The 10812-nt window shown below is 40.7% G+C and overlaps 1 protein-coding gene across 1 annotated transcript in view; it reads left to right on the forward strand.

Moving 5' to 3' along the window:
- The window catches only part of LOC119424915 (atrial natriuretic peptide receptor 2), a 71726-nt gene that overhangs the window by 39169 nt on the left and 21745 nt on the right, over nucleotides 1-10812 (forward strand). Inside the window, exons 11-15 of the mRNA XM_037692434.1 lie at nucleotides 3199-3303; nucleotides 5115-5186; nucleotides 6703-6862; nucleotides 6938-7093; nucleotides 7644-7812. Coding sequence (XP_037548362.1) covers nucleotides 3199-3303; nucleotides 5115-5186; nucleotides 6703-6862; nucleotides 6938-7093; nucleotides 7644-7812 — 662 coding nt within the window. The remainder of the gene's footprint in view (nucleotides 1-3198; nucleotides 3304-5114; nucleotides 5187-6702; nucleotides 6863-6937; nucleotides 7094-7643; nucleotides 7813-10812) is intronic.

Genomic DNA, 10812 nt, shown 5'->3' on the forward strand with positions numbered 1-10812 from the left:
CGTAGCAAGTGAGCTAGCTGCTATCTTATTGTGCTATATCTAACATAGCAAGTGAGCTAGCTGCTGCCTCGCTGTGCTAATCTTACATTACTTGCATTGCAAACTAGCAACTTTTAAAACTAAAAATTACAATCGGCTGGACACAATAATCAAACTTAACATACTTTATAATCTTGTGTTCGCTACATAAATGATACGTAAATAATAATAATAAAGTTTTTGCAGATTATGTTTGCGTGTTAAATTAGTCACGTGTTTCCACCGATTCCTATAAGCTGCAGAACTAGAGTGATGATAGTAGCCAATTTAGGAGTCCAGTATCCTTCTCTACAAAAACAGAATACTGGCAGTATTTATACGCTTTGGGTTGTTTTGGTCTTCCCTGCTTTTAAGAAGATGCACCTGTTTTGGTTTTCTCATGAAATTTCCTCCTACCTCTGCTTCCAGACAAAGTGTAGATTTTTATATGCAGCTGAGACTTACAGAAAGTAAAATAAATAAGTAAACTTGCTTGGGTTGCGAACAGGAACTTCTGTCTGATTCTGGCTGTTTTATCTGGCTCAGTCTGACAGCGGACGTGTCCGTCACTGTATTTGTTTACGTGAGGACAGAATGTTTGCCTTTTGTTAAAATCTTATCGGGGCGCTGCAGGATGTCGCCTGCTTCTCGTAGTAAAAACTGAACATTCATAAACTGTTTTAATATCAGCAGCAGCAGCACCTGACAGAAAAGTCTCCCTGGCTGGGAAATATTTACGAGTGAACGATAAGGAAGCTAAGAGGAGAGAAAAAAGTCTTTTAACTTAATGTGGTTTGGTGATGGAAACTCAGTGTGGCACACGAAAAAGCCATAACTTGGAAATTGCACAGGCAGACATAAACAAGACTTTTTGTCCATTCTCTTTTTACTTGTAGCCTACGACTCTCTTGACTTTAATTCTCTGTCTCAGCAGTGAGTTCTGGGTCATTTTGTGTGAGCTGCAGCTATTAGGAGGGGAGTCGGTGGCCATTGGTCAGTCGGGAGGCTCACGGGGAGAGAGGATGCTGTCTGAGCTGGCAGCTTCGTAGATACCCTGAGGGCCTGATCGCCTGTCAAACCTCAACTCACAAAAAGAAAAAGCCAACCAGATGGGGCGAAGAGACAGGCCTGCCAGTGGAAACTTAACCACTTGTCTCCCAGAGTGCAGCAGGGGACGTTATATAGGCCAAAGGGTAGGCTAACAACATCTCCCGTCGTGAAACAGAAGCCAACAAGGCTCTGAGTTTGGTGTGAGAGCGGCTGTCAGTCGCCGTGACAAAGAGGAAAGAAAGTAATTTTTAATTTTCTGTTAAAACGCAGCGTGAACACTGAGCTCTGAAAGACTTCACTGAAATTTTAAAATTGTAAAAGCTTAAAAAATAAATAAAATATAACTTAACGCCAAAAGTGTTGAAAAGTGAGCTGAAATGTAAATGTAGCACAAAGTTAGCTAAAGGTAAATGTAAAAGGCTAGCTAAAAGCTAAAAGCAGCAGAGTTGTAGAAAGAAGTTCACAGTAGCAAAAGGAACCTGAAAAAACAAGATAATAATTAAAAGCAGTAAAAGCTAAAATAGAAAAAAGTTAGCAAAAAAGTACAAGTAGCAAAAAAAATCTACTAAAAGTTTAAAGTAACAATATGCTAGCTAAAACAGCAACATGTCAACTAACAAAATATTAGCAAAAAGCTAGTTAAAATAGCAAAAAGGTAGGAAAAAGCTGAAAGTAGTAAAAAGGCTTACTGAAAGGTAAAAGTGGCTTAATGCTAGCTAAAAAATTTAAAGTATGAAAAGGTTAGCTAAAAATGGCGTACAGCTTGCTACGGTCAAAAAGCATTACATAGTAGGTAAAAGTTAAAAATGGTAAAGGTCAGCTAAAAGTTAAAAGGAACAAAATGCAGGCTAAAACAATATATTAGCTAAACCCTAGTAGTACCAAAAGGGAAGCCAAAAGGAGAAAAAGGCCAACTAAAACCTAAAAGCAGCTAAATGCTTACTAAAAATGGTAGTCTTGTTAAAAGTAGTTAAATGAAAACAGAAAGCTAAAAGTAGCAAAAGGTCATTTAAAGTTTAAGCTACAACTAAAACAGCAACATGTTAGCTAAACCCAAGTAGTACAAAAGTCTAGCTAAAATTGCAAAAGGGAAGCTAAAATTTGGAAGGCGTAAAAGGCTTACCAGAAGCTAAAAGTTACAAATGTTAGCTAAATAGGAGAAAAGGTTAGCTAAATGCTACAAGCAGCTAAAAATATATAAGTGACATAAGGCTAATCAAAAGCCTAAAGCAAGCAAAAGTCTTGCTAAAATAAAGCTAAAAGTGGTAAAAGGCTAGCTCAGGCTAAACTTAGCAACACAGTAGCTAAAAGCTAAAAGAAGCATATGAAGACAAAAACAGAGCCAGTAGCCGAAGCCGATTAAAAAAAACAACAAACCTTTTAAAGGAATTAAAGAAATCTCAATATTATATTTCTTAAAAGTCAAACATCGCAGCACTCATCCCTTGAAAAAGCCGAGTGTTTTCATACAAAGTCTGCAGAAGTGGTTAGATTGTAAACCACGTGCAGAAAAAAAGAAAAGACGTAAGCAAAAAAAGTATTTTATTATTATTATCTCACTGTCCGTGTTCCTACAGGTTGAAATGAAAGCAGGAGGATTGTCCAGCTTGTTTCCGTAGGAGAAAATTTCACACTTTCTCATGAAAAGAACCAAAAACTATTCCCTCTAAAGCTCTTAACCCCAAACATCTGTGTGCCACTCTCTTTTTTCCATACGAACGGCTCGTGTTTCTGTATTTTAAAACTGGGTCTTGATTGGGGATTAGTTCCCTTGTTGAGAGGTTATGCTCCTCCTGCTGAACATTTATATTTATATATATATATATATATATATATATATATATATATATATATATATATACATATATCCTCCTCAGCACACTGGCCCATTCATAACCTCTGAAGGTAATTCAGGCATTACGTGCACGTGTGTCAACTGAGCAGGAATGCCACTCAACACGTGGAAAACGACGGTACGAGCAAAGCCGACTGCAAACAGACTGGACGAAGCGCTGGCAGCGTTACTCTGAAACGTTGGTGCATAAATGAACCGTCAGTCCTCTGTTTCCACGGCGTTCGGAGCGTTTGAGGAGACTCACAGTTGCCGAGTGTTTGTGTGGTTATTTTCAGATGAGGGACGTTCAGTTCAACCACCTCACCAGGTTCATCGGGGCCTGCATCGACCCTCCCAACATCTGTATCGTAACGGAGTACTGCCCCCGCGGCAGCCTGCAGGTAACGTCTACGGGTCGGATCACGTCCCCGTCAGCACCGTGTTTCTTTTACTTTCATTGTACAAACTGACGTATAAATATTTTCACCCTGGAAGTCTGTTTTCTTTTGGTTGACCTGAGTTTAATGCCTCTCTAAAAAGCCGAGTTAAAAAAACGTTTCATTTAGTTTATAAGATGAAAATCATGGGGGAACAATTTATGTCAAAATTTAATAATTTTTCTACCTCTTGTAAGATTTGTTGTGTGTTGATTTGTGTCGAAAAGCTTCATTATAGAGAGGAAATTGGAAATGTTGACAACATTAGAGCCACATTTGTTGCTGAAGACGTGTTAGCAACGCTCTGACTCTTCCCTTTGTGACTCGTCGTTAACATCAGCATAATTAACCCCTCCTGACATCAGAATTTAGAGCTCTTGTCTGGAAAAATATGGGCACATAAAAACGTTCAGAGTATTGGAGTTACCATGTAAACTCAACAAGTCTGTAAGCCAAAACACTAGCTAAAAGCAAAAGGTACCAACAGACCAGCTAGAAGCTAAATGTAGAGGAGGATTGGTTAAAGGTAGACATAACAAAATGCTAGCTAAAAGTACCAAAAGACAAGCTAAAAGCTAAATGTAAAAGAGGGTTGGTTAAAGCTAGAAGTAACAAAACACTAGCTAAAAGCAGCAAAAGGAAACTAAAAGTTAAAGTAGCAAAATGATAGCTAAAAGCTAAATGTAGAAAAGGTTTGGGTAATGCTAGAAGTAACATAACGATAGCTAAATGCTAAAAGTAGCAAAAGACAAGCTAAAAACTAAATGTAGAAGAGGGTTGGTTAAACCTAGAGGTAACAAAACACTAGCTAAAAGCAGCAAAAATTAAATAAAAGCTAAAAGTAGCAAAAGGATAGCTAAAAGCTAAATCTAGAAGAGGGTTGGGTAAAGCCAGACATAATAAAACACTAGCTAAAAGCAGTAAAAGTTAGCTAGAAGCTTAAAGTAGGAAAGAGAAACTAAAAGTAGCAAACTGGTAGATAAAACCTAAATACAGCATAAGAAGATAAAAAGAGAACAAGCACAATGAAGCAAATGTCAAAAAGAACAATGTTGAAAGAAACGGAAGTCTCTATATATTTCTATGGGAAAATCATTGGTAAATTAATTAAATACTTTGAAAAGTATTAATGCTACAAAAACCAAAAGTCATAGCTCCCATGTCGTGAGTGAGCTGAACATTTTGTTATGTAAATGGATTAAAAAAAGGCCAAAGTATGCAACAGTATTTAGATTGTTAAAATCGTACGGACAAAAAAACTCAGATATTTGTGTGAAAGCTGAATCGGCATGAGTCAACGTGGCAAGCTACTACTTTTAGTTTGATCCCTGTTCTTTGCCTTTCACTGTGAGGGTATTTTTAAAAATTAAACTGATAAGAAAACATGAGGTTTTAATGACGCGTGTTCTTGGCCGGGCCTCCGGACACGACTGCGCTTTCTTAAAACGGTCAATCTGGGAAATGTTGATAACTCTGGACTTCATCACTCACACTTGCAGAGACAGATATTTTCCATTAAAGACAGAACGTTTAGGTTGATGTGATGGAGCTGGATGTCAAACTGGACCCAGATTCTAGTAACGGGGTCAGCCGAGGGCCCTTTTAGAGTTACTCATTAATCTCCGGCGGGGCTTCATACGTGTCCGTGAGGACGAGCGGGAAAGAAAAATGTTGGTTCTGTACGTCATCCTAAAATAAACTTCAGGCCTGCGAGAAGTTGCTGCAAAAGTTCAAACAGTTCCAACTGGTTTTCGATCTGTTCTGGCCTTTTCCAGGACATTTTGGAGAACGAGAGTATAAACCTGGACTGGATGTTCCGCTACTCGCTGATCAATGACATAGTAAAGGTAAGTGGCCTTCAGGCTGAAGACACAGCAAACAAATAAACCAGACGTCAAAGGCAGAGTATTGATTTATGTTGTTGGGGGGGTTTGCATAAAAGCTCGCTTGGTGTGCCTTACAGACATGCAGATATTTGTCGGGGTTGCCATGGTTTCACATGAGCAGAAAGACTTGAGTGAGGCAGAAAAACAAGCACACAAAAATATATTTTTGTGTTATAAAGCTAGTTGATAAAAAACTAAAACATCATCATCCACTGCTGAAGTTCAGTCAGACCCAGTCGTGGATATTATGGTGTTTTCTCTTTAATCTCTCCAAACAAAGAAGGCTTTCTGTGAGACGTTGTGTCTCTTGGACAGACTTCTTTATTGGACGACATGCATGTCCAAGTGTTTTGGTTAAACCAGTCCACACGGATAGCAACATTTTGCAGAGAGGATGAGCTGGTGAGGATTTTAGGGGATGTTTCCACAACATATCGAGCCTGATTTCAGTCCGAACCCGCGGTCCCTCTTCCCAAAGGAATTACCTGTAATCTCAGAAATAACAGGACCACATTTGAAGACAAACCTGCAGCACATGTACACTCATCGTCTTCTTCTTTTGGCTTTTCCCTCTTCAAGGGTCACCACAGAGAGTCATCCTCCTCCATCTCACTCTGTCCTCTGTGTCCTCTGTCCTCACTCCAACTCCCTCCATGTCCTCTCTAACTGCATCCAGATGTCTCCTTGTTGTCTTTGTCCTGGCAGCTGCATTTCTAACATCCTTCTACCAATATACCCAATGTCCCTCTTCTGGACATGTCCAAACCACTGTCTCTCCTCTGGACATGTCCAAACCACTGTCTCTCCTCTGGACATGTCCAAACCATCTCAGTGTGTCCTCTCTAACTTTATCTCCCAGTTGTTCAACCTGTGCTGTACCTCTGATGATCTCATTCCTAATCCTATCCATCCTTGTCACTCCCAAGAAGAACCTCAACATCTTCATTTCTGACACTTCCAGTTCTGTCTCCTGTCTTTTTGTCCATGTCTCTGTCTCCAGACCATACAACAGAGCTGCTCTCACCACTGTCTTGTAAACTTTTCCTTTGACCTTTGCTGACACCCTTTTGTCACAAATCACTCCTGAGACTTTTCTCCATCACTCCATCCTGCCTGGACTCTCTTCTTCACCTCTTTACCACACTCCCCATGTTCCTGGACCGTGGACCTCAAGTCCTTGAAGTCCTGCTCCTTTGTGACCTCTGCTCCTTGTAGCCTCACTGTTCCACCTCCTCCCTCTCATTCACACACATGGACTCTGTCTTACTACGACTGACTTTCATTCCTCTTCTTTCAAGTGCATACCTACACCTCTCCAAGTTCTCTTCCACCTGTTCCCTGTTCTCACGGATCACAATGTCATCTGCAAACGCGTACGCTGGTCAAAGCTTGTTATTTCTACATGTATGGATTTGTTTCTTTGGCGCAGAAAGAAATAAAATAAGAGAAATCCTAACGCTTGATTTATTTGCACCAGGGAATGAATTATCTCCACAACAGCTACTTTGGCTGCCATGGAAATCTGAAGTCCTCTAACTGTGTGGTGGACAGTCGGTTTGTGTTGAAAATCACAGACTATGGCTTGGCCAGCTTCCGCTCGTCCTGCGAGAACGACGACTCGCACGCCCTCTATGCAAGTAAGTCTATTCCCCCTTTAATCCACAAAACCCACCATCTCTTCATCTCTTGAGTTGTTTTTGTTTGTTTTTCAGAAAAGCTTTGGACGGCTCCTGAGCTGCTCATATATGACCGCCACCCCCCTCAAGGGACTCAGAAGGGTGATGTGTACAGTTTTGGCATCATTCTGCAGGAAATAGCTCTGAGGAATGGACCTTTCTATGTGGAAGGCATGGACCTCAGCCCTAAAGGTAAACACGAGCGCCTTTACGAGCCTCGAGGAGCCCGGCTGGCCTCTGAGGCATCAGATGACTTAAAAACGAACGCCAAAGACAAAGGGACCCCTAATTTACAGGAGCGTGAACTCATACAAAATATTTACTCCTGCAATATTATTCAGGCTGCTTTGCTGCCACCATGACAGAATTAAATCTGTTTGCTTTTTGCTAACATTTCAAAATGGATCGTTGAAAGGTCAGACTGCTTTATATTCCCCTGGCAGCCGTGTTCACAAACACGTGTTGACCAGATGTCAAGCCAGGTGGAGTCCCACAAACCAATACAGCTTTCATCTGTGACAGGACACAGAAATGTCTGTAACCAGGTCGCTTTTAAAGATGATGTGTTAAAATTTGGTGTCGTAGTAGCTGAGAGTCATCCCCAACGCGTACTCTGAGCGCTACACGACATATTTATTTAAAAATAACTTTGGCTTGCACGTTGTTGGTCGATATGCAGTCTATAAAGTAAAGCTCAAATTCTGAGGAATGAAATTTCAACCTGACCCTGTCCTGTCGTCAGAGATCATACAGAAGGTGAGGAACGGTCAGAAGCCGTACTTCCGGCCAACAACAGACAACAAATGCCACCCGGAGGAGCTGACCATCCTGATGGAGGGCTGCTGGGCCGAGGACCCGGCAGAGAGACCCGACTTTGGCCACATAAAGATCTACATGGCCAAACTCAACAAGTAAGACCAGCACTGTTCTGAAGCCAGACAATGTTCATTTAATAGGTTTATTCATCCAAAAACACAACAGACAGAGACTTTGTCAGTAAAAGTATGTGCCTGGTTCGTTTTATTCAAGCTGACCGTTACTGCAGCACTGAAGGCATTTCGTTTTAATTTTACATTTGTAATGTTCTCCCATCGTCCTGACACTTGAGATAATTGGACAAAGTGAGACAAAGACAGTTCTTTTCACCAATTTATCACTTTCTTTTCCAGTCCAACATGTGAGCTCTGTGTTGAGAACACTGCGACCCTCCGACTGATGTGAAAGTTGATATCTTTAAAGTATTTTTTTAAACGCAAACGGGAAAAATGTCATGTTCTGAATATCACCTACCAATCAGATAAATGGCTGTTCGTAATTCCTGACAGGACGCCATTTTTTCTTACTTCCCGCTCCATCTGTGAGAGCGCAGAAGAGACGAGTTCGACTTCGCGTTTCTAGGATTGTTTTCGATGATCTTATGAATCATTCATGTGCATATTTTGGTTCGAATGTTGAGCCGGTGCAGGAAGGGAGGCATGTGTGTTTCCCCCTAGAGTATGACAGAACTGTCAGGAAGAATTAGTGTAAGGATCTGGGCTGAAACCAAGTGACACTAAACTCACACAAAGACAGAAACCAAATACTCTGTTTGGAGTTTGGATACGAGCAAGAAGCTGGTAGGAGTCGTTACAGAAACTACGCACCACCAGAATCTGTAGATATCTGCAGAAATGCAATATAAAAATATTATTATTATCACCTGCCACAGAAGGCAAAAGAGCGATTATGTTTTTTAGCCAAACTATAATGGCTATAACTTAGTCATATTTAACAATATGGAGGAAAAGTTTTATAAGATAAAAGCGGAAAGTCATTCTAACTACCGTATTTTCCGCCGTACACGTTGCACCGCCCTATAAGTTGCATCAGTCCAAATACAGTATGTCTAATAAAGTGGAAAAAACATGAATACGTCACTTCGCCGTATATGTAGCATCTATTATGCGTCACCGCTGATGTGTTGCGTTTATTAAAAGTGTCACCGCTGACAACCCGGAAATGTGGGCCGGTGTTGTGCCAAAAATCGATTGGCTGCCAAATGGCGGCCGCGGGAGCGTGCACAGGAGGACTTTAACAAGATTAACATTTAAAAACAATTATTTGTTTGCTCAAAATTATAGCAAAGGTGTGTCTCAGTTGAACTTTTACTAAATAAATGCACTTCAGTGGTCAAATCAGCTGCATTTTGCCGGGGCGGTGCAGCGAAATGAAGCTGATTTGACGGTTGGTGGCAGGCTATGGCAAGCTGATTGTGCCATTAATGGCCACTTGTACCTATTACATGATACAACGACATGCCATACTGCTCGAGTGCCATCTAACAGCTGAAAATGGTAGTGTTAAATATTTTCAGTCAGAATGAATGAAAACGGTCATATCTCAGACAAAAATTGGTTTATAAATATTTGAAAAACACAAAAATACGTCGCTTCGGTGTATAAGTTGCAGGGCATGAAAATTATGCAAAAAAACTGCAACTGATAGGCCAGAAAATACAGTACTTACCAATAGATCTCCTGAGATCTCACATTGTTCTTTTAAAAGTTGACTAAAACAATATAACTCCTCATCTTAATGAAAGGCAGTGACGTACGCAGTAATTTAGGTTACTGCATAATTAATTAGTGGCCGTCTTCCATCTGAATTGTGTCGGTGTGTTTGACCAGATTTTACAGTGACTGAAAGACCCATTTAATGGCACAATAAGTGAAAAGTGACCTTGTTGCTTTATGGAAGCACTTCAAAATAATATGTTCAGACATTAAAAATGTTAAAATCATATTCCAGGGCCTCTGGATAAACATAAAACAGCCTTTACGATGCAGAAATTGGAGAAGGTGCCTAAAATAATATGAGCATTAGTATTTACTCACTTTCACAGTCATTTTAATACACCTCCCAACAAATACGCCAACAGAGAATGTGTAAGGAATGTAACAGTACGTGTGAGGTTCAGCAGAATGAGCCGACGCTGAGTGAATGCAGTGGGAGCTGCCTGTCAGCTGCAATCAGCCTTTTTGTCCAACAAGTAGAGGCATGGATATGAAAACATGGGTCACAGTTGGTTACATGCAATCAGTGGAGTGTGCTTAAAATATAAACACCTGGCACTTTACTACTTTGCTTTGTGGTTTTAAGTGTCGGTGTGAAATTTAACCAAGTTTTACTGGAGAATCGGGGGTTGTGATGTTGTGATTTTTATGTTATTTCATGTCACTCCTCCATGTCTGAGGTCAGAGTTCTCATCCAGAAAAAGGTGGAACGTTCCCTCCGGGTTAAAGAGACCCTCAGGCGGAAGAGTTCATGCATCTTATAGGGTCTTGTTCATGAGCTTGTGTTGAACGAAGCGAAAGATTGATAGATAAATTGAAACGGCATCTGCAGTGATTCGGATGCTTTATTGATTTGTTGTGGTGAAGACAGCTGAGTCAAAAGGAAAGGCTGATCGATCTTCGTTCCAACTCTCGCTTATAGTCATGAGGTACCTTGAGCTTGGTTTCTTTATGGAATGAACTAAATCCTGGAAACAAGCCATCTGCGATGGATGGATGGATGGATGTACAGATGAAAGAATGGATGGATGGATGGATGGATGGATGGATGGATGGATGGATGGATGGATGGATGGATGGTTGTACATATGGATGGATGGTTGTATGGATGGATGTACAGATGGATGATGGATGTACAGATGGATGGATGGATGAATAGATGTATGGATGGATGGTTATACAGATGGATGGATGGTTGTATGGATGGATGTACAGATGGATGTATGGATGAGCTGATGTATGGATGGATGGTTGTACAGATGGATTGATGGATGGTTGTACAGATGGATTGATGGATGGTTGTATGGATGGATGTACAGATGGATGAATGGATGGATGGATGGATGGATGGATGGTTGT

This window comes from Nematolebias whitei, chromosome 18, assembly GCF_014905685.2.
Source record: "Nematolebias whitei isolate Nwh7 chromosome 18, NemWhi1, whole genome shotgun sequence".
Lineage (NCBI taxonomy): Eukaryota > Metazoa > Chordata > Actinopteri > Cyprinodontiformes > Rivulidae > Nematolebias > Nematolebias whitei.